The 23,554-nt window shown below is 40.8% G+C and overlaps 1 protein-coding gene across 1 annotated transcript in view; it reads right to left on the reverse strand.

Annotated features, from left to right (window-relative positions):
• Positions 1–1,963, reverse strand: part of USP54 (ubiquitin specific peptidase 54) — a 52,781-nt gene extending 50,818 nt beyond the window's left edge. The window contains exon 1 of the mRNA XM_009888767.1: positions 1,682–1,963. Within this exon, the coding sequence (XP_009887069.1) occupies positions 1,682–1,828 (147 nt within the window). The 5' untranslated portion in view covers positions 1,829–1,963. The remainder of the gene's footprint in view (positions 1–1,681) is intronic.
• Between the last annotated feature and the right edge of the window lie 21,591 nt (positions 1,964–23,554).

The raw sequence follows: 23,554 nt of genomic DNA on the forward strand, positions 1-23,554 counted from the left end.
GCATCTGACTGGCTAAATGCTTCGTTAGCATACACAGAGGGACCAAACTACTTATCTCTGATTAATCTGTCCAGAGCAACTGGATAGAAAAAAATGTAGCACTCTGCAAAAAGTTGTGCTGGTTTCAAGAGGTGTTTCCAGTTGAAACAATTTGTTAACTAAACCATAGCACACAAATGTTACCTAAAATTATATTTAAAACCACGTTTATTGCATATGTAATCTGTAAAGTTTCCCAAAACTTCAGAATTTTTATGGCTGTGTTTATACTCAAACTCTCCCCATACTTAAGGGCCTGAGAGGCAACATAAGCCTTAGAACCATCTGATTAGACACAACATGACTGAAAAAACTTCTGCAGAATTCACAAAAGGACAAAAAAACCCCCAACAACATTTAGGAACGAGTCCAATTTTTCGATGTAATTGCCTTTGGAGTTTATCTTGAATGTTTATAGAAATACTTAATAGTAAGGAGCAACAAACATTCAAGAGCCTCTCAGACTAACACTGAATGTTAAAAAATTGAGATTAAAAACCCCAAAGGTATGTATTTTATGAAATGATTACCATCTTGTTTTTTCTTAAATTCAGCTTTGACTGTAAATATTTTTGGATCCTAACTCTCTTGAGCTTTAGAAGAAAACGGTTTATGTAGAAGACTAAAGGTCACGGGCTTTCATCTTCCTGTATGGCATGCACCTGATGGTAGGTTCTACTTAGTTCCAACCTAGGTTCAGTAACTCAGTATTAGGAGGCAGTCAGTGATTACACCTTACCACTTAACAGAAGCAATTAATACTGGAAACCATCACTGGAAAACCCGCTTTTCTTATAATAAATACCCTTCATACCCAAGTCCCGCATTTTGTGGCATATTAAGCCTATTGAGGGTCCCTGTTGTTGCTATTTGTATTATTTGCATCACAGGGGTTTCTTGAAGCCTGAAGTTAGTTGAGAACCTAATCATGCCCATGGGGGGGGGGAACCAACAAAAAACCCACCAACAAGAACAGTGACAGTCTGTGCTACACAGACAAGTCATATGAAGGGAAGGAAAGGGTGGAGAAAGAGTTTTAAACCCTGCAGCCAGATGGGCTGAATCTCAAACGTCAGACGTTCAAACTATCTAAATGGTGACAATACCAGTATAGCAGCCACACCACTCCACTAAATTTTGACACAGGAAAAGGTTTTTCTTCTAAATGAAAAGGTAAAGACTCAATCATCTAAACTAAGCTACAAATCAGCAGTTAAAGAAAACTGGACTACATAAAAAGGATCTTGTACAGGTATTATCAACCCTTGAACCTGACTGGTTCATCAAAAAAGTTAAATTTACTTTTAAGGAGTAGACAAGCTATGCAATATTCTATTATTTTAAAATACATTTTCTACCCATATTTTCATATCTGGTTGATATATTACAAGTTTACATAAACAAGAGATTCAGGTACACAAAGTGATGACTACATAAATGCTGTCAATTTCACCAGGAAAACCTGAAAATTAAAAACAGTTGTTCTATAACTCAACTAATCTACATTTTCAAACATTGCTTTATTCTATCTAGACCCACAAACAATAATGTAGCCTGGCTGTATTTGTTGCACAGTAAAGCCTAAGAAAATACTGCAACAGGGAGGACAAACACAGAAATATTTTTTATTATGTGCTCTTACCTGTAGTGCACTATTCAGGAAGCAACTGTTCTGTCCTGGTTCATTGCTGAGACCTTTACTTGGTGCTATAGAGGTGGTATTTCGTGGAGTAAACATGCCTTGTACGTTCCCCCGACCCACAGAAAAGTAATTTCTTTTCCAAGACATCTTTTAGTTTTAGCTGTAGAATATGCAGGTTTAGGCTGGCGGAGTATTTGGCTTGACCAGACACTTCCTTTCTTTCACCAAAATTCAAAACTGGAACAACATCCAATCTTCTTTAAATTATAGTTTAAACAGAATTTATCCTTTCACAGGACACAAACAGTTTGCTTCTTTTAAATCCAGTCCAAGATGCTATTCTTCATTTGATGCTTATGTATGCAAAAACCTCATTACAAGCAGCCACATACAAAGTTTGCAAAGGGAAGGAATCCATGGTTGTGCAAGTTCATTTGTTATGCTGCTTCTCCCTTTTCCAAACAGGCAGTGACTTCAAGGAACAAATGGCAAATTAAGGAGGTCCCAGAATCGAGAGGAGAAAAACAACAGCTACCTCCCACACCCCCCAAAAAACCAGCTTCTCTAATCCTTTTATAATCCTCCTGCAGAAGATGGGAAAAATCCAATTAGTAAAAGAGCAGAGAAACCAAAACCAAAATAAAACCTTGGCAGCTCCCTTTCAGTTCCATCTATCTTGGGTGATGAAAGAGACATCATCCTCACAGGGGAAAAAGAAGTAACTCCAGGACTTGAGAGCGAAGAGCTTTAAAGCAGTAAAAGACTCCAACACAGTTGTTCTAATTCTGTGTGCGATCTTTAGAAGTTTCTTCTCCTGATCCTCCTTTTGCAATCGGAATGCCCAGCCGTGCCAGAAAGCTTGAGAGAGAAAAATAATCAAAGGCTTGCGTCATTTAATTACTCTCTTGGTTTTGTGGTGTTCTGCCAAGACCAGCGTTGCCTCACCTCCCACAATACACTGAATCTTCTGAGACAAAGCAAAAAATATAAACCTTCCTCCACCCAAAAAATCAAATAACATCTAAAAGAACAGAGAATTCCGAGAAAAGTATGTAAGAGCAAGAGGGCCGGAGTATGTTGGAAGTGTTAAAGGAGGAAGTTAGATCAAAAAAATAAAATGCAACATTCACGTGAATGCCACAGCAGTTTTCATACTTAACCTTTAGAATCCTGAAGTGTTACATTTCTTTAAGATATCCTAGTCATTGAAACAGTAGTAAGAGGACTTGTGATTCTGTGAATACATGCTAGCACCTTGTCTACCCTAGAACTGGGATTTTGCACTGAATTTGGAAGGTGGAGAAGACAAAGGCTCAAGGTTCTCCCCTGACTCAGGAGCCCACAGCTCTCTCCAGAAGCGTCTCCAAATTTTCTCAATCAGAAACTACATGTATCTCTATAAAAAGTTACTTAATTTAGGTACACAGGATATACTTTTGGAAGTATACACAGGATATCTTTTGGAAGACATTGATGCTTATGAAGAAGCTGAAAGGATCATTCAGTTGAAACGGCTCTTCCCACCACAAGTTCACTTTTGCCCTCATCCCACAGGAAATGTAAAAAAGAATTTGATTAAGAAATTCCTAGAAACAGGAACTACAAGATTCACAGCAAAACATTTTTTTTTTAAAGTTCTCACAAGTGTAGCCCACCTATATATACTTTACAGACAATCGCATGATATTTTCCAGGGACATTGCCAACGACATTTAGGGTTATCCCATTTTTTATACACACAAAAACAATTGAATGTGCCTATTATGGCTGGTAGAAGCAAGACGACTATTCCACATGTTCTGAAGAAGTAAGTGCAGCATGAAGTCACTATGAAATAGACATACAAAATAGATGTTTGTGCATCAGCAAAACTTAACTGAGAGAATAATTTCTTACAAAGATATCCCGGGTATCTGTGAAGGCACATTTTTCACCTTCCACACTATAAATACTTCACCTCCTGTCAAAACACAGAAAGAACTTCCTCAGCATCTGCAAATGTGTTGGAGCAGCCTAACCCATTCCTTTCTAGTAATAGTTTGTTTGTGCTTCTACTGAACTAATTCTACAAATATTAATGAAGTCTCAGCATTGCTGTAAGGCAGGCAAGTATCTATATACAGATGAATACTCTTCTTGGTTGCCAGTGTGCCACGTAAAATTTTCAGATGTGCTTGCAAGCCTGCAGACACACACCATTACCATGCCCGTCGCGCAACATTCCTGAGCGATGAACGTATACAGGATTCATTTCAAAGCAATTTCAGCCTCAGCCCCCTTTCTTTGCTCAATCCCTTAATGAACCATAAGCCAACCATACTGTGTGAGGTAATTCAGTTTCAAGCAACAATTTAAGGATCTCCGTAAACCAACACCACTTGCAATAGGTACAGTGGCTAAGCCTGCACCGCAGAGATGGAGCAGAACGCTGCGTGGAATGAGCTGAGGCAAGCAGACTCTGTGCTAACGCACAAAAACCCCTGAGCCAAGCACTGTCTTCTACTTTCCACAGCACCTATGAGAAGATGGAAAATACAATCCAAAACATGCCCAAGATGCACAGCTGTGAGCAGCACCTATTCAGTGGACTTTAAGTTCAAAACAAGATTCTGCTCCCACAATGGGCTATAAAACTTTAAGTACTTTCTGAGCCAAGCTGTCTCAGTTATAACACAGTGAATACATTTTTTTCTATGGAACCAGAATCAGATCAGAGGCTTTGTAGTTCACCTGTCATTGCAGCAAAACTATTGCAAGCTGGCCAGGACTCTCGTGCTAACCATGCAAACTTACTACCCACACTGCATTTGCACAGGCTTAGCAGAACTGACTTCTTACGACATGTTCACTACCATGGCTCACAGGAGTGAAATTGCTCGTTTGGCTATATGGCCTTTGCAGAGCTAAGAACAAGCAGAAAACACTGAGGCTGGTAACCACCCTGTTGTGACAAAACCAGACCTCTGGAGAGAAATGGCAGCTTCACACTTTGCCAACCTCTAAAAACTAACCAACATTGTATAATAGCTACAAAACGGAATCTTAATTAATCTGAAATATATGTAAGACAGTATTCACATGGATTATTTACAGACCCACTTAGCTTCTGCTCTACCATAAAAAGGGTAACAGAAAGCACGCAGGAAAAAAGAAATTTTGTAAAAACCAACCATCAATATTAAAATATCCTGCTTTGTTTCCACCACGACTGATGAACCATCAGTAGAAAAAAAGCTAACCCTCCCATACTTTAAACACCCAACATACAATTGCTAAGAAAACAGCAGGGAAGAGGAAAGCTATTGCTGTACAAGCCTGTCAACAAATGTAGGTGTTCTCCAAGCATGCTACTTCTCCCAGACACTGTGTTAGCTTGTAAACAGTCCTAACCACAGAACTAAAGAAAAAACAAATTCACCTTCCGAAATGAAACACGATAACACTTTGATGATATATGCCACAAGCTTCAGAGAATTACATAGTTAAATGAGAAGAATACTTTCATATATTGTTTCTGATTAAAGAGGTTTTAGAGAAAGTCTGCACCCCTATTAAGAACACATAAAAGCAAACAGCTTTTTAATAGTGCAAGGAAATACTACAACTGAATTGCTGATGGAGCTTCCCAGCCTTCCGTAGCATTTTAATGTTAGGAGACAACAACTGCAGCTCCACACAATTCTTGTACTAAAAAAAAAAAACAACCACACAACAAAAAAACCCACCACGAACAAAAACCCGCAAAACCAAGCCAAAAAAGCAAACACACAAAAAAAAAACAATGAAAAAATGACCAAAACCCCATAAAAAACACTCCAGATGACAGATTCAAAAGCTGTAGCTACTGTGTGTCCCAGTGGCCTCTTTGCATGACTCCAGAAAACTGAGCCTGAAGTAAAAGGGAAAGGTACTATCGGACCTGAGAAAACTGTTCTTCTAGAAGAGAGACAGAATTCTCATTGCTGGAAATCTTACTAATACAGAAATATAACCAAAATAGCAGGAGTGCCAGAACAAAGAGCATAAATGCTGCTGTTGGTTCATTACTCAAAACATTATCTTAGAGGCACAATGAACTGAGGCAGAAAGCCTAAAAACTTTAAAGGTACTTGAATTTTGTTTATCATATTAAGAACACTATTCACGGGAATAAGGCACAAAATTAATCTAGCCAGCATGATTAAAAACGCTAACTATACCTCTGAAAAGTTGCACAGCCTTATAATAATGTTATAAAAATGTTATAATAAAGAGTAAATAATGTATGTAAAAAATACATAAAGAGTATAAAGTACAAAAAGGAACTCCACTATTCTAGACCTTCCCTTGAATCATGCTGTTTGGCACAGCTTACTTCGGGAAGGACGGAGGGCTCCCAGCCACAGCAATAGGCTCAACAGAGAAATGAAGGGCATGGGGCACCACTCCCATCGCATCTCCAGCAATGCAACCCCAGAGCGAAGCTGGCCATGGTTCAGCACATACTTCTGGCCTGAAGAAACCCGAGTCTGTCCTCAGGCTAGCAGAGCACAGCACTCTATAAGATGCGTACAACAAAAGAGTTCAAGTCCCTGTTCATTCTCATATTCACTTGCTAAACCAATCCCATGGAAACATAACATCTCAAGTTGCATCCTTCATTTTGTGGTGAGCTCCCAGTACCACTGTTCATTTTAAGGGGAAAAAAAGAAATTGTAGCACTCTTCTCTTACTACAGTCTCATGTCTCTCCAAACATTTTAGGCTATTGCTTAATGAACCATTCCAGGCACACAGCTGAATTAAAACAACCCATTTAGGAAAGGAGATGCTTCCATTTAGCACTAGGTATGGCTGAAACTGCCAACTGAGTATTTATCACACAGTTAAATAAGAGCAGAGGTCCAGAATTTATTTTTCATTACTTGTATTTCTGAAGAAACTTTCAAAACACAAAGTAAATGCTTCAATGTGTGAATGTGTGTGTTTCTAGATAAGACACCCCCCCACACACCACACCCCCAAGATACTACCACCTTTTCTGGTGGTACAGAATAGATTAATTGCATTGAGAGCAAATTGTCTTTTCACATGCCACAACACATCTGAAAGCCTAAACAGATGAGAAATGGCATTTAAATCCCTTATTTAAATATTTTTCATAACAAAAACGAAGAAAGAATTGTCCAAGACAATGGATTTTGGTGAAAGCTTTCACCCCAATTGCTCCCAGTAGGGTTGCTCTTTCGGTGAAGAAGCACAGGAACGATCCCGTTGACTGATCCCACGGCTGTTCTCAGCTAGAAGGAAAATGTTTTCACAACTAGAGGCTTGAGAACATACTTTCTCCATGTAGCTGAAACAATGAAAGTATTTGCTAAGTCCTGCTTTGATTAAACTGTGTTTAACTGCAGAGCTATCAATATTAAAACCTTCATTTACAGTTTAGACATCCCAAAGGATAGCCAACTTTGCCAGTCAGTCTAAATTTAATCTTGAAGGTGATGAAATAAAATAGCGGGACATAAAAAGTTCCCATTACCAAACAACCATGAGGCTGGATGAAGAAAAGAGTGAACAGGGCAGTGACCTTAAAGGTAAATATCCCTGACGGAAGTCAGCTGCCACACAACTAAAGAGGGTATGACTTCCTCCTCTTGAGGACATCTCCTCTATTTGAGATTCTTACCTAGCTAGCCAGAAATACTGAGCAGATTTCTTTGTGCACCTAGATGATAGTGTAACTACAAAAAGGCACAATTATTTCATTTCATCTCTATCTCCATCTCCAACAACTTTTTGATAGTGCAAACGGGACAACAGAGAGAGGAAAAAAAACCCAACTCTCTGCTTTATGCATGTACTTTTTCAGTCTTGGTTGCTATGCTGGGAGAAAGAGGGGAAAAAAGAGCCTGTGATGCTTTTGCTGTCAAGTTCACACGCATTTGTCACTCTTCCTCTTAAAGGAACAATTTCATCACCCAGCTCTGTGCTACTTGTGTCTACCGGGTGGAACCAGGAACTGACAGCACCTGACAGTGCCGCTGATGCCCACGACAGATTCATACTAGTCTTCCTTATTCTTCATCCTGCTATTGCAAAATTCCTAGTCTGTGAAGTGTTGCAAAGTTATGACAAAGCTGTGAGTATCAGCAACCTTGGGCTAACTCTCCAGAACCATGTTAGAAAATATACCCAGATTTTGCATAAGGTTGTCATAAATGCTCTTTCAGACACCAGGGAAACGTTTCCTCTTACTTGATGCAAAAGTAATCATCCAAACGTTAGGATAAAAGTTTCTAGCAAAGGTCATCAAAATGATCTTGGAGTGAAGATTAAAACCGAAGTTTCCTAAAATCCACAGATGTACTTTTTTTAGAGAGTAAGGGTACAGCAAACCTCTGACAAACACTTCAAGTTTCCCAGAAGACACAATGAAGGCCATTTCTGAGAAACCACCTCAAGATAATGGAAACCAAAACTGAAGGGACTAGACAGAAAACTGGGATAACACACATATTTGACTAAAACTGCAGTAATTTCAGTCACTACCACTGTATTTGTACAGTCTACCAACCACTAGAAGAACCTGTAGGCAAAATACTGATAGGCCAAATTGCCTCTTGGGAATATGGCTCCCTGAAGTGGCAACGTATGCATTTCTGAACTAGTACAGCTTACTGCCTCTACAGGGATTGGAGGGAGAAAACTAAGTAAGTTTTCTATGAAGAAAGAATGTTTTTATACCAACTTTTCAAACCGACAAATAACTCATGAAAAACAAACCCACTCTATGTTCCTGTTAACTGCTCAGACCAACAAGGGGCATGGGGAGACCATGTTCTGCAGAAACAGCCCGAAGTGAAACTCTGCAAGCTGCTGGGGTCAAATATAGCTTTATACTGCAGGAAGATATTCTTTACAGCAAGCAGTTCTCCAACTTCATCATCCAAAATGCTTGTGGATTTTATAAAACTAGAGTGGACTGTCTCCCAAAAGACTGTAATGAAATTTTGCAAACACTTACCTAATCTGAATCATTTGATTTTAAGCCTGACAGTCAGCCGAATCTATTTAAAGAGCATCTCTCACAGTAAGAAAAAAAAAAAAAGGCAGCAGAAAGCTTTGAACTGCAGAAGGTTCAGTGATGGTGAAGGGCTGGAAATTTATACCTCTTCAAGCTCAAGGGGAACCTCTCTGCTTCTTCCCAACTGCCTGCAGGTGCTTCTCTGGGGTTACAAAGTCTTAGCAATCATTTCTGCAGCCCTTCCTGAAAAAAGGGCATCAGCTGATAAACACTTCTGTGCAAACTTATGACCACACAGACTTTTGTTCAAAAGAGTGGAAAAGTATGCCACTTGTCCCACAGAGCTACTGAGAGAGAGCGGGGTAGCCGTGTCCAGATCTTCACAAAACAGTTAAGAGGACTCAGAGTGTCCAGTTGGCTCCCAAATAATCAGAAAGGCTATTAAAACCCATCCACTAAAGAGCTCTAATACAACATGACAACCATTCAAAGACAAATTACAATAAAAATTAAATAAAAAAGCCAAACACACAGCTCTAAATATCTAAAGCCAGCATTACAGCCTTCTCTGATCAAAAATAACTTAACCTGCAAGATGATCTAGAAGTTTCTGGAGGAATGCATCTCTTCTTAGAGACTGCAATTTATAAGAGCACAATGTGGGATAATCGAGTAAAAAAGGGCTTCTGTTTGAAGACAAACAATGAGAGAGATGAGGTCAGAACTAGAGATGCAAAGGCCACGTTATTTACTTTATGCAGGGCTTATTGCCAAAACACACTTCACTCCCCAGATAAAACTTTTACTCTTATCAAAACCATGGTATTAATAACCACTGATCTCATGCATCACGGTACTTCCAGCGCGGGCATTTGCTGTGGAGGTTACAGGGAACAGAGACAGATGAGCCCACAGCTTTGTGTCTTACTTCCGAAATCCTTCCAAAACAGCTACCCCCCTTTCTGTTACACAGCCCAAAGGATCTGTTATCTCAACAACTTTTCTTGGACAGTTGAAGAGTGAAGGAATATATATAAAATTAAGAAAGTCTGCCCAGCCTGAAGTAAATTCAAACCATTTCAAACCAATTTGCACTCCCTTCAGATCTCCCCTTCACAGTTGCCCAGCTGATAATAAAAGCCTGCATCTTAACACACCTGGATCTCCAAAGCACTTATCCTAAAGTTTTGTATTACATCCTACATGAAATCTAAGTTTATTCTCCTAAGCCTGTATGTAAAACACACCCTACCTACCCCTAGGCTTGGTGCTGGACGTTCCACGAGGAGCAAGGGTGGGGTGAAAACAGCTTTTCATCTCACTCCATATGGAACTTGTGGAGTTCAGATAAACGGGGAAAAGACGGCAGCTTCAAATGTTATGCAAGTGCTCAAAAGCAGTTAAACACCACGAATCAATCCTGTGTAACACAGAAAATCACAACAAATAGGAACAGGGCAGCTGTCAACCATATGGTGAAATGGAAAGTTCTGGTTTGATTCTAGCAAACGCTCAGCCAGCCTCCTGCTGCCAGTTATTCCCTTTCCAAATCTTCACCTTAGCTCTCCAAAGGGGAGCTTCAAGATGAATTCGGTATTTGATTCAATCTCCATATACAAACAAACATTTTCACTGCAAATGTCTATATTTTACAGCCATCAGCTACTGCAACAAGATTTCAAGGCCCTTTTTTCCTGTGGCATCTTATTCTCAAGAAAATAATCTCATCTCTCTTCCAATAATTCCACTGACCCAAGAAAACAAGTTTTCTATTTTGGCTTACAAATTCCAGCCCAACAATGACTGAAGAGTCCCTAAAAGCTTTCAGAAGTAGTCAGAAGTATTCAGCAACATAAGGCTTAATGACTGACAACTTTTTAAATCTTAAAATCCTGCTGCCATTCTTTTCCTGACCTTGCAGCCATTCACTGTTGAACAGAAAAATTCTTCCTCTTCTATAACAGCTATCTTGTTCTAACTATGGAGTTCTCCTGTCAGTCTTCATACCCATTTTCTTCCTTAAAACACAAGTCAGTAGCAATCAACTCCCAAATCCTATGCTGCTCGCATTACAGCACCACAAACCCCTCTGTTTCATTGAACTATTTCATTATATCTTGATTTCAGTAGAGATTGAAACAACTGAATGTGTTAATACACTTGCATCCACACAGAATAAAACCCACAGGTAAGCAAGAAATGGATTTTGCAGGAAAACTAGCAAACAGAAGAACTCCAGCACCATTAGTACTTCATTTTTGAAGGAAAGACAATGCAGACTAAGCAAAAGCAGCAACACATTGAGAGTAGCAACAGACTTTGACCAAACAGATGGACAGCCTTTGGGTGGAAAATAGTCTTTCCGGTGATGTGTTAAGAATCTCAGTCAAATACTGCAATGCACTGTTTTCTCCAGGTAGTGCCCCAGAGGAAAGACAACACTCAGGGCAGAAATCAGTTTCCTCAACACAGGCACATAATGGACTTTTTGATACCACTGGCTAGTAAAAAACCTCCACAGGGGGCGGGCAGACACAATTCCCACCTTCCTCGTGATCAACAGCTGGGGCCAGACAATATATTTGATAGTACCATAAAAGCACAGTATTTGGTACTAAAACAATAGTTATAGCTTATTCTCAAATTATTAATTCCCTGTATTTTGTGTTTAATCTATACAACCATTACCATGTATCAAGATGGCTTATAGCACGTTCTTGCCAGGCTAATAACACACCAAGGCACAAAAGTAAAGCAGTATAGAAGAACTCACACAAACAAAGCGTAGGCAGAGAGAGTAAAGAGCAAGCAGCAGTTTAAGCTGCCTGTGCTGGGTCCCAGTATTAAACGCTTACATCATTTTTTCCTGCCTTGCTAAAACTGACAAGCAGGAGTGCTGCTGCACCCCAAAACACTATATAGATTAATACTTCTACATAAAAATATAAAACCATGCAGCCAGCATTCACAACATGCTGATTATTCTTCTCTTTTTAAGCAGTCATCTGTGCTGTATAACTATAAATAACACTTCAGCAGAATCACGAGTGTGCACACACATGCATAAGCACTTAATAATCTCAACTTGGGTTTAAGATCATTATTATTTAGTTTTAGAGGAATAAGCATAACTAACAAGAACAGGAAAACTCATTTTTGCTTCATTTGGCTTTGTATACGGAAGGATTTTCACACAAAACCCACTGAAGACTTAAGAACCCACGTAGGAAAACCACTTGCACATACCACAAGAAAAAGCTTACTAAATCAAAACATCCCTATCCAACAGCAGTTAATAGTGTATGGGAAGAATAAAACAAACAAACAGGTTAGGGGAAACACACCATGATACCAAACACCTCAACAACAACCTGGAACGGGTAAGCACAAGCAGGGGGTTTAGAACTCAAAGCCTGATTTCTTGTTTTCTATACACTGAGGAGACCAACAGAAGAAAACATCTAATTTAGGGAAATTACAGAGGAAAAGACTCTCTGTGCAAGCTGATGAGGGCATTTTTTTTTTTTTCCTCCTTTTTTAAATAGGAAGTAAATAGACATGATCAAACCTCAAAACTTTACAACCCAAACTTGCACATGGTGCTTTTGTTTCCCCCTAGCAAATAAAGCATTTGTAATATGCTGCCATGGCTTCCCTGTGCCTCCTGCACCCCGAGACCAGAGCTGGCCGACTGGGCCACTGCTGGCTGAGCGGACAGCCATGGATGTACTGTGCCTCTCCTCAGCTGCTGCCCCAATCCATCATATGTTTTTATAAAGTAAGAGGCCATTTTGCATGGCGCTCTGTGTTTTAAAGAAGAGGGTAATGACAACTGAATGCACAACAGTCCTGAAGTCACAGCTAAACATCGAATACAGGCAAGGTCACGTAATGATTCCTGCAGACCCAGGAAAGGAGCCCTTGTATGACAAGATGTGCAGCTACCTCCGTTACCTGAAATCTGACTTTCATTGAGAAGCCCCTAACAAACAATTTGCTCTGCTTAAATTCTTCTGGTATAAGACATTCCAAAAGATGCACAATAATAAATATTTTGGAGAACAAAAAATCGCTGTGATCTTTTTATCAAGTAGCTGTAAAAAAAAAAAAAAAAAGCCTCAAATCTAGTTCAACCTATTTGACTGTGTGAAATTCGAAGTAGATGGCTAAAACAGGCAAAAGGTACTTTGATTTTTGTATACAGCATATTTGTCAGAAATAAATTTCAGAACCTAAAACATTACAGAATATGCACAGTATACACAGATGGAAGTTTCATGTGTGCAAAGCAGATTGTATCCTATAAACAAGTCTTCTACAATACAGATCTTTCATTTTATGTTAGAACTAAAAGTAAGGGGAAGCCGTGAGATTTGCATATGAACTTTCAGAAAACTCTGGCCTCTTTGAATCAAAGTCTGAATTCAAATTTCTAAGTTATGATCCAGATAGACTGTTTATGTAAGTCTTACCAGATGCTACCATAAGGAACTACTTCCATACTGATTTTTAAAACTTATACAACTCTTTCCTTACAGATTCTAGTATCTTCAAATCTTGTGATCTGCTGGGAAAAAAAAAAAAAAAAAGCTGCTGTTCATTCTATAAAATGCAGAAACAATGATACAATTACCTCATATCAAAACCAGGCTTATGGAGATGACATTATTGTTTTCATTCAGAAAGGTTATTTCATCTTCACCAGAAAAGTACTGTGAAACTACCAAATGCAAAAGGGATTATTTTGTGTCCTGCTGTGGCCTGGAGAGATCCACAAAGCATGAAAGAGACCCTTGTTAAGCACAAGCAGGCTCTGTCCTAATGGGTCACAGAAGCAGAAGCTGTGCAAATGCAGTATAATACAAGCTGAACAGACCAGTTGGGTGTTGCGGTAAGAAAAAGAAGAATGATGTCAACAGCTTTGATTTATTTTTTCTCTGCCTGGCGATGAAGTGACACTACTGAGTGGCACCAGAAGCTCCCTACAAAAAACCCAGGAAGTGCTCCAGAGGAGATATATACCATGAAAGGAGCATTTCCACATTATTTGCGGGTTGCTCACTGGCAGAAAAAGAGCATGAAGAGGTAGTTCACAAGAGTTCCTCTCTTAGAAACTGGAAGACACCTGTTAAATATGAAATTGAAACAGAATTCTGTGGGTGCCCAGGGAAATTATAATACATTTAACCAACTGGTACATCTGGAGAGGAAAATACCCACAATAAAACTTTTTTTTGTTGTTATTGTAAAACAGAACAAAAAAGAGCAAGTTTGAGGGTATGCACACATGCCCCCATATACAAAAACGAGGCCTGGCCTGACAGCACCACAAAGTACCCAGCCAACAACAAATGTTAAAGCCACTCAGCTTAACACTGAAAGAGCAGCTAGAGAAAACAAGCAGCCTTTCTCAACTTCAGACAATAGGATTTCGGCCTGGACTGTGAATAAAAGGGTGCTTACTTCGGAGATTTAGTTTAATTTCTTTCAGCAGCGGTTCAAGTGTTTCAATGTTGCTGTGGGTCTGAGCTGTACTGAAAAGCAAGCAGCTACTTCTGTTACTCTCCCAAATCTGATCCTGCACCGATGGCCGAAACCACTTGTGAAACTAAAGACAACGTGCGTCTTGGCAGAAACCGCATTCCTTTCCCACACTGACTCCCAGGAGTGCTGCAAAGGTAAGCACAAAGGATTGCACAGCTCAGTCCCGATCAGAACACATGAAATTTAGAAAGCACAGCATCCTGAGCTAGTATGCTATCTTCTGTGCAGTTGGCTCATCTATCCCCCCGCCCCAGAGAAAAAAGTGCCTAGCCTAAATTGAGATGTCTCACCCCTTCAAGCAGAGTGCTTGGGGCTGGGGCTGGAGCACAGAGCAGCTTTGGGGAAAAGGTCTCTGGTAAGAGAGGACAACAGCTCTAGGAGTTCTTCCGCTCCATTGCACCCAGCAGGGAACGGGGATGTAACTGGGTCTCAGGATGATACCGTTTATGTAAGCGTTTGGTTCCTGGCTTGTAGTCATGTGTGTGATCCTCTAAGAGTGTGGCTGTGCCATGTAGCACCCCTGCGGGCAGGGGTACAGCCCCACCCTGCCCTGTTCCCCTTGGGGAGGTACCAAGGGCCCTCAAAGCAGAGGGCTCCGGGGACTGCAGGGTACTGCTGGCCTTAAACACGGCACAAAATTTCTGACAGACACTTGGGGCCACTCCGTGACTGGCAGGCTGGGAAGCAGAGACATAGCAGGCAACAGGAACATTGCACACAACGTTTTGTCTTCCCTAGTTCTTTGGGATTTTCTCTTTTAAAAAAGCAAAATTTGTAGTACTTATTTAAACAAAATTTGGCTTTTTTGATGTTAAAATCCTTCCAGTCTTTTGGGAGCTCACTGCAGGAGAGGGGTTAGACATGTCCACCTCAAACCTGTGGAGGACTCCATATCCTGCCATGGCAATCCACAACAGTCTCCGAGCCTTGGTTCTTCCCACAGCCCCCGGTTCAGCTTACACAGCCACCCCCACACCAGCACCACCAGGAGCTGGTCACTGCTCCAGGCTCACTTCTCCAAGCACTGTAACGCTGTATAAATGTAACTTGTTTTCCCCAGAATTCCCAAGACAATACGCTGCCGACACTAAAAGCTGCTGAAGGGACATAACTCCTATGCTGGACTGAAGAGGGTCTGAGGAAGATTAGCAACTTGGTACAGACAGAGATGGAGATCCAGGACACCAACAAGGCAACGGAAGGACAAAAGCAAACATTGTCCTTTTTAAAAGTCCTCTCCTTCAGAACAACCAGCCTTCAAGGAACAATCACCTGACATCTGGGAAAGCAACGTCTGTAAAAGCGGTCCTTATCAAGAAGGGTTACCACACCATGATGGTATTTTCAGTCAGCTTGTTACACCACAATAAATGCTTTGTTGAGAAATCAATTACAAAATTTTCCTTCAATCCTAGAAGAAAGCATTCAGATGCACTGCTACTATTATTATTATCCATTGCTTAACCAGCATTACAACATATAACACTTCCTTACAACACACCTGTAAGGGAGACAGGAAAAAATAAGACTATTCCATCCAGATTAAGAGTTTATGCATCCTTCCTCTGTGATTAAAAAAATAAAATAAATCATACACGTGTGTGTATGTGCACATGTCCAACCAAGTGGCTAATCTGGAAAAATCTTACATTTCTGGTCAATCGGAACTGAAGTCACTCCATTTGAAGCTAAACTGCTCTGAGCTTGAGCCAAAATGTGCAGTATTAGATGTATTTTCTTCACTAGACTAGAAGGAAATTTCTCTGGCTTTTTAGCATTTTCATTTTTCTCAGTCATCCCAAGTTCTCCAATGCCAACATATTCTGGTGACCCAGGTACTCACCAGTTAAGATAGCAACAGTAACACATATCCTCTTGTCAAATCAAGTACATTAGAAACTTATAGAAAACGTGTGGAAATTCAAAAATATTAATACATCAGTTAAAAAGACTATTATTATGATCCAAAACATCAAAACCTGAAAAGATGCAACTGGAAAATGGATGAAATTACATGGCTGTGACACACTGTTCTTTGGGAATAGTAATCTTGTCTTGCAGCTTACATCCATGGCAACTCTCAGGAGAAACAGCAACTGATTAACATCACTTGGCTCTTGCTGGAGTTGAAAACTGTGTTGTACTGCAGAACCTTCCTACAAATGCATTTGTCCCAGCTCTCCTCATTTTGCGTCTTGATTACTAGAAAAACTTTTTCTTGAAGAAAAGTATACAAGTATGTTTATATCTATTCAGAAGGGTAGTATAAGCATAATTTTCTCTAACACATTGCTTTGACTATATCCCACTATTCTGCCTTCCTGTGGTACATCAGTTTCCCTGCATTCACCTCTAAGGGCCCTCGGGTCTAGCACAATATTGACTTTCCCATTTGTAAGCGCATTATTAAATCCTGCCCCAAAAGTTGATGGTGCCAGCTTTCACCAGCCATTAGTTACATTATAAAGTAAGTACTTCTGTTTTCTCTCCCTCAGAGAAGATGGAAACATACCAAAAACATCTACAAAACTATCTGGTTATCCTCCAAATCACTCCTTTCCTGCCAAGCACGGAGAAGCTCAGCGACGAGGCAGCAGGTGTGCCAAAACCATTGTTCATCGTGACAGCCACCACAGTCTGCTTCCTTCACTCCTCTGGCTGTTTGTCATGTTTCTTTGGCCTTGGATGGAGAACACTCTAACCTGGAATCAGCCTGTTTGGGTTTTTAAGATAACTAAAACTCTGAGATTACTGACTGTAACCTATAGGTGTAACTACATTACACAGGAACATAAACCCCTGTACGCTCACCACAATGCTTCTCCATTTGTCAAAGAAAAGCAAGAGGCTTCTTGAACTGTCAGTTTTAAAAAAAAAAAAAAAAAAAAGCTCAAGGCTCCTCTAACTCTCACCAAGTACAATGTGCTAGAAGAAGGACCCATCACCTCAGACAGGCGATGTCTGAGAGTGGCCTTTTTATATGGACAAATTAACCCAAAAGTCTCATGGCCACCAAAATAGGGAGTAGGGAACTCTGCTCTCTCCACCCAAGTGCTCTGGGGCAGGCAGTTAACACCTCTGCCCTTTGGCTCACAGGAACAAATTCAGCTCACAAAATTAGCACTTTTGTGGGGATAGGAAGAGGAGAGGGGCTTGCTTTATTTCCTACCAGCTTAGTGAGCTGAATCAACTCATCAAGTTACAGCCAGGGCAAGGAGAGCAGGACTTCCTCCTCCAGGTGCGGATCAGCTGAGCCCCACCTTGGCAGACTACGATCAGTATCTCAGGCAGCCGAAAACACACTGGGATTACAAAGAAGTTATTCCTTAAAAAAAAACAAAACTGGAATGCATTTGAACAGGCAGAATGTGTTTATTATACTGAATGATGAGCAGTGGAAATGATACACAGACTATTTTTCCCCTCCCCTCTGGTGACAAACTCTGGAACCAGATTTATCTTTTTGTGGCATTAAAACCTCTGCTTAGTATCACCAAATGTATGAAAATAGTTTGTGTTTTTTTTCAAATCTACAATTTACACAAAGATGTACTTCATGCTAAGCTGAAGCAGCGAGAAGTATGGAACAGTAGTGGTAGACTTCCAAAATTCACAGGATAATTACTATTTGTTTTGGAAACAAAACACTTTACAGAAGGCAGGGGATCAGGAAACCAGCCAAAGCAAGTTGACTTTCACAAATCAACGCATTAAAATAATAAAAGCTTTAATGTATTTAATACCTCAACTCATTATCAACTTTCTAACACAGAATTCAACAAGTAGAGGGAAGCAAAACCGCATCTAAGCTGTCAAAAAAGAAGTCCTGAGAGCTTCTGACTAGGTAGTAGTTATATCATAAAATAACAAGAACGGGAAATGAACTGCCAACATCCCTTCCAGCTGTGACAAATGTTAAGGTGAGAAGAGATTTTGACCAGCATCATTGTCAAATTTATCATGGGTACTATTAGCCAGAAGCAGTTATGATATAGTGGACCAGAGGCAGCTTACGGCTTAGAAAGTGCCTTTCACACAGGTAGCAGAACATAAATAAAACAGCATTAGACTGCAGGACTAGAATATTGAAAAGCAAACTTCTAACAAACAGAAGTGATACTCTTTCTTTGCATCTTAGAAACAAAGACAATGCAATTGAAAAGCAACATTTTCTACCTTTCAGAACCTTGTATAGGAGAGAATTCCTGTGACAACTTGGATTCAATCAAAAAAAGTCATGTCACAGCAGTGGTGGCACTGAATTAAAACCACAGATTTAAAAGTCAGAAAGACCTACCTTCAGAAGCCACCTTCTATTGTGTGAGCTCCACACTGGTATTGCAGCAAAAGCTGGAGATCAGAGTGGGTTGGGAAAACTCTCCGAGGACTCACTGCTAGAGCAACTGCTCTGAGTAATACTTGCATGGAAAAACTATTCAAGGGAGGAGGAAAGAGCTAGAATAGCATGGGAGGGGACAACCTGCTGTTTCAAACAATAGGAAGCTGTTAAAACAAAAAAACAAGGGCCTCCCTCAGCACAGGAAAGTCTCATTTGAAAAGCCTTGCCCCCGCTGCCACCTACCAGGCAGGCAGCTCTGACAACAGAGATAAGGCCAGAGGCCCGGCCCCACTCACCGACAATTCCCTTCGGAAAGAGGGCCAGGCAAGAGGGAGGAAGGTTTTCCAAACCCTTTTACAAAAAGAGACCAGACTGGGGGCAGAGGAGGGGCAGACGGGGCCCTAAGGAATGACTTCACTGTGCAGCAGCAGCCCGTGGGTGCAAGGCAGGGCTCCCCTCAGTGCCACAAGTGAACTGCAGAGGTTCCCGTAAATCGTTTTGTTAAACACGAAAGATGCTTTCTCACAGCAGGGGTTGATAACCAAGAGTGACATGTAGCTATTTAACAGAAAAAAAAATGCAAAGGACACAAAAGATGGCTTCAGTTTTGATCCCGCGGTTTAGAGCCCCGCGGTTGCATTGCAAATTTAAAAGCGGTTTTTCAAAGAACAATTATTGCAGGACAATTCCTGGAACCATCCCCTGTGGTTCAAAGCCAGTGATACCGATCAAGGAAAAAAGAAGCTTGTTCAGAAAAACAGCTTCCTACCCCCAAAACCTCCCATAAGCTCAATTATTTAAGCTCAGAAGCAGCATTACTACATTATTATTCCCAGACTCTCTTACAGTGTAGCTCCAGGACACTGGTGCCATCTGCATTCAGCATCAATTTGTTCTTCTAACATGGTCACATTCATAGCACAGACAGGGAGTGTTACTGTATATCCCAAACTAAAATAACTTTAAAGAAAACTTTGGTTATGTTACAAAAAACAATGCACACCATTGTCTTTCTGACCTAGCACAATATAATACTAACAAAGAGAATCAGACTGAAATATAATAACACTTTGGACCATACAAGGTATTGAAGATACTATCCCCACCGGGACCATTTACCTAATAGAAACAAACAATGCAAAAGGGAAGCAGTTGGAATACAATTAAATCAGTCCGCCTCAAGAACAATCCAGTCTTGCAGGATAGAAGGGTCTGAGCCAAGTTTTAACTACTCGTTTCCATAATGATTGAGTTTTGATGAGACAAAAATAGGAGTTAGAACAAGAAAGGAATAAAAGATAGTAAAGGCACAATATTCTAAGCAGTGTTTTACCTCATGATGCTTCTACACACTTTTTTTTTTTTTAAGATTTAGATTTATGTGTCCAAATTTCAAATAAAATAATTTTGTAAAGTGTACTAATAGTGGCATAATCGTGAACAAAAAACAGTGCAATGTTCAGTAAGCACGCTGGGCTCAAAACCTGCTCCACAGCTGTGTGTGGTTAGAACAGCGTGTTAACTCTGCAGCACTCTTCCTCAAACAGCTTGTTTCAAGGAAACCAGACCACTTAAAAGCACAGTTTGCAATACCAACACAGACCTTTTCCAGGCAAAAGCAATATGCCAATCCTTATTTTTATCATCCAGAAAGAAGAGTGATCGAGTCTTCCTGGCGTCTCAGACCATTACTTGGATCTGCACATTTCCTTTCAAATATCTGTACAAGCCTTACCAAGTGTTACCAAGTCCATTTGTTCAAGCAGCATTATGTCCAGGGCTCAATGACCTGAGGTTGGCAAGCACCCTTGCAGAGAAAACACTAGTCTCTATGCTCCCTTCCGCCTCCTCATTCCAAAGGACCAAGCATTCGCCTTTCCTCCTCAGACACAAAGACCACATAGACGCTCCCGTGACTCTGCCGATTTCCCTGCTGAGGTGGTGTGTGCCAACACTCACAAAATGCCAGGAACACCTAAATAAGTAATACCACGAGTTTTATAGGGCTGATGGTTACAAATCCCTCTTTGCTTCTGCCTCAGTTTACATCATTTCAGAACTCTTTCTCAGCTTTTTGCTAAAATACTTCAGGTGACCACACATACTTGAGTAACTGCTACAAGTATGGATCAAATTGTGGATGTTTGCAAATACCTGCTTTGACACCACTCTACACAGTCCCTCAGCACGTGGATAGTGGAGACTAACAGTTACCTGTCTAAACAATATCCGGTTCTTCAATACTTCAGTGCATGAAGAAAGCATGAAAAATATTTCTAGAAGCTCTCTTTAAAGCAGTTCTGCTTCCATCCCACCTAAAATTAAAACTTTCTAAAATCATACAGCAGCAAAGGACAGGTAAGTGTTCTAGTAGTAAAACAAATCCCTCTGCATCAAACAGAAAATAAGATTTCACTCCCTGCTGCTGCCAGTCAAACAGTTCAGACAGCAAGTGGGGCTCCATGCCCCAAACAGAAGCGAGGGGACACATCTCCATCCGGAGCACAACAGCACTGGTGCGCTTACAAAAGCAAGCTTGGCCAAATGCGCCACCGAAACATCTGACTCACTGCCACCGAACTAAGAAGGAATTCAGAGCAATTACAGCATTTCTGCACAGAACAGGAAGAGAGAAGAAAGAAAAAGAGCGTTTCCACTCTTCTGACATTTCACCTAAATTAGGACAGCACAGCAACCCTCAAACAGCTCTGGTCAAGTACTGCAGCTCCTAGGGCTACTGGGACCTGATAGCAGTGCTAGCAATTACACAGCCATCCACAGAGCTGCCTCAGACTGAAATGAGGCAGGAAAACCAGGCAAGATAAAGCAACAGAAACAAGCCTGGAATCTCACTCTCTCTCTCCGTCTTCCTTGCTTTTCTGCTTTGGTTCAGAGATCAGCAATCTGAGAAGCAAATGTATTTGCAGACAACCCTATCTATTAGAAGCATGTATGCCTACAGCATACATTCACGGTTGGCAAGATAAAGAGAGATTGTCTAAGATAAAGAGAGATTGTCTAAGAAAATGACAAAAGCGTAAGTTAAAAAAAATTTTGAAGAAACAAAGTATAGATGACAGAGAGTTGCAATAACCATTCTTTCAATCCTGAAAACAGTTCTTTTCCCAAAGTCTGCAGAGTCATATGATTTCAGCTTCCTTTTGCCATTGCAGATCGTGTAGCTTCCTACCCAGCAAAGGCTACGTTAGCCCTTCCCTTCACCTTCGAATAATTTTCCATCACAGCACTCCTACTCATAGAGCTGTAAATGTCAGCACATTTAGTACAGTTTAAATACCATGTTTGTTTACATGGAGAAGTTTGTCAGGAATAAGTGCTGTATGGTGAAGATGTAGTTTCTTGACTGGCTTCAAAGAAGCTGGTTGCACAAGTTCCTGCCCACCTTTCACGGATCACTCATGCCTGCTCTCATCGGATGCTCTCTTCTGCAGATGGCAGCCTCTGTAGGACCACGTTACAAACTGAAAACAATCTGGGTTAAAAATAACCAGAAAATAAAAGTATGAAGGGGGCTACTTTTATAATTTCAGTTATTCAGGATACAGAGCAGGCCTGCAGTAAGCAGTTCTAACTGGCAAAACACAGACTGGCAAACTACAAGGGGTATGGGAGCTTCTTATACGCACTTTGCCACCAAAGCCAAGATACCATGTAGGTGCACTAATTCTTTGCACAGGTACTTACAGTGTGTTTTATGATAGAGCTATGCCAACCTGACAGCTGCTACCAGGGTGGATCCATTCACCATCACGTGCCACTTCTGCTCCCCTTATGCTAACATTAGGCAGTCTACAAAACGAGCTAGTATAGGGTGGTAAGTCAGCAAAGAACAATTCTACCAGTGGAAATAAAAATGACAGGGTTTTTTTCATCAGCTAGCTCACTCAGGATTCAGAAAAGCAGGCCTGGTGAGCAATGCCTCTTGACAGTGGCCTCAAGTTAGATTCTCTTACCCAGATAACAAAGCTGCCCCTCCATCTGCAGTCAGCAAGTCAGACTGTGTAGCAATCGGTAAGGCAGACTAAAGGTGTGGTTTCATTTAACTGTGGGAAACGCCAGACCATGTCAGTCTGTTTACTTTCCCTAGCCTCATGCTCCCACTGCTTCCGAGTATTGCGTTGAGCTGCGAGCCGGTCGCATGAGCCACTTCAACCGAGAGCAGACACGTCCCAGGACCGAGCAGAGAGCAGGAGCACCCAACCGAGACCCAGCAATCCGCCCAGCCCTTTCCTGAAGCAGCCACAGTGAAACTGTGTTAGGTTAACATCATGCCGCACTCCAGGAAAGATCAGTTAAAAACAACTGCTGCAAATTAAAACCCCTGGTTAATCTTTTCTAGCCTCTTTGTTTTAAGTAAGTGCATTCTTCTAGGACAGTGCTTTTTAACTTACAGTATGCGTCCCCTGGACTTTTAAGAAGTCTGAAAACAGATGTTTGGCCTCTTCATTGAAAACCTTTGAGGTCAAAAAAGTTAACTCTGAAGTGGATACAAAGCAGTGACCATCAACAATTTTTTTTTTGGGGGGGTGGAGAGGGCAGAGAGGGCGGGTTGAGGAAGAGAAGCTCATGTTCCCACATCAGCAGTGCATTTTTCAAGAGGAGGGAAAAAAGCCAACAAAAATCTAACAACAGTCTAACAAACTTTAGGGCAATGTGTTCAAACATATTAGGCAAACACATATGCTGTACTCAGCTGACCTTCTCCACATGGCAAGACAACTGTTTAAATACTGTCGGGGGGGGGGAGAAAGCACAGCAAAATCTTGATTTTACTTTGTCGACACAGCCTGTTTTGGTAGGGTGGACACAGCCTTAAAGCTAAATAGACACATATAATGAAAACTGATAAAAATCAATACTGCTTTTTCCCTTACCATCGGAGTTATTCTTCTATTAAAATCAAGTTACCTAGAGCTATTCAAGTAGCTCATAAATTACAAGACGAGCAAAAGGCTTTCTTTGTC

The sequence above is a fragment of the Charadrius vociferus genome, unplaced genomic scaffold (assembly GCF_000708025.1).
Source record: "Charadrius vociferus isolate BGI_N301 unplaced genomic scaffold, ASM70802v2 scaffold436, whole genome shotgun sequence".
Lineage (NCBI taxonomy): Eukaryota > Metazoa > Chordata > Aves > Charadriiformes > Charadriidae > Charadrius > Charadrius vociferus.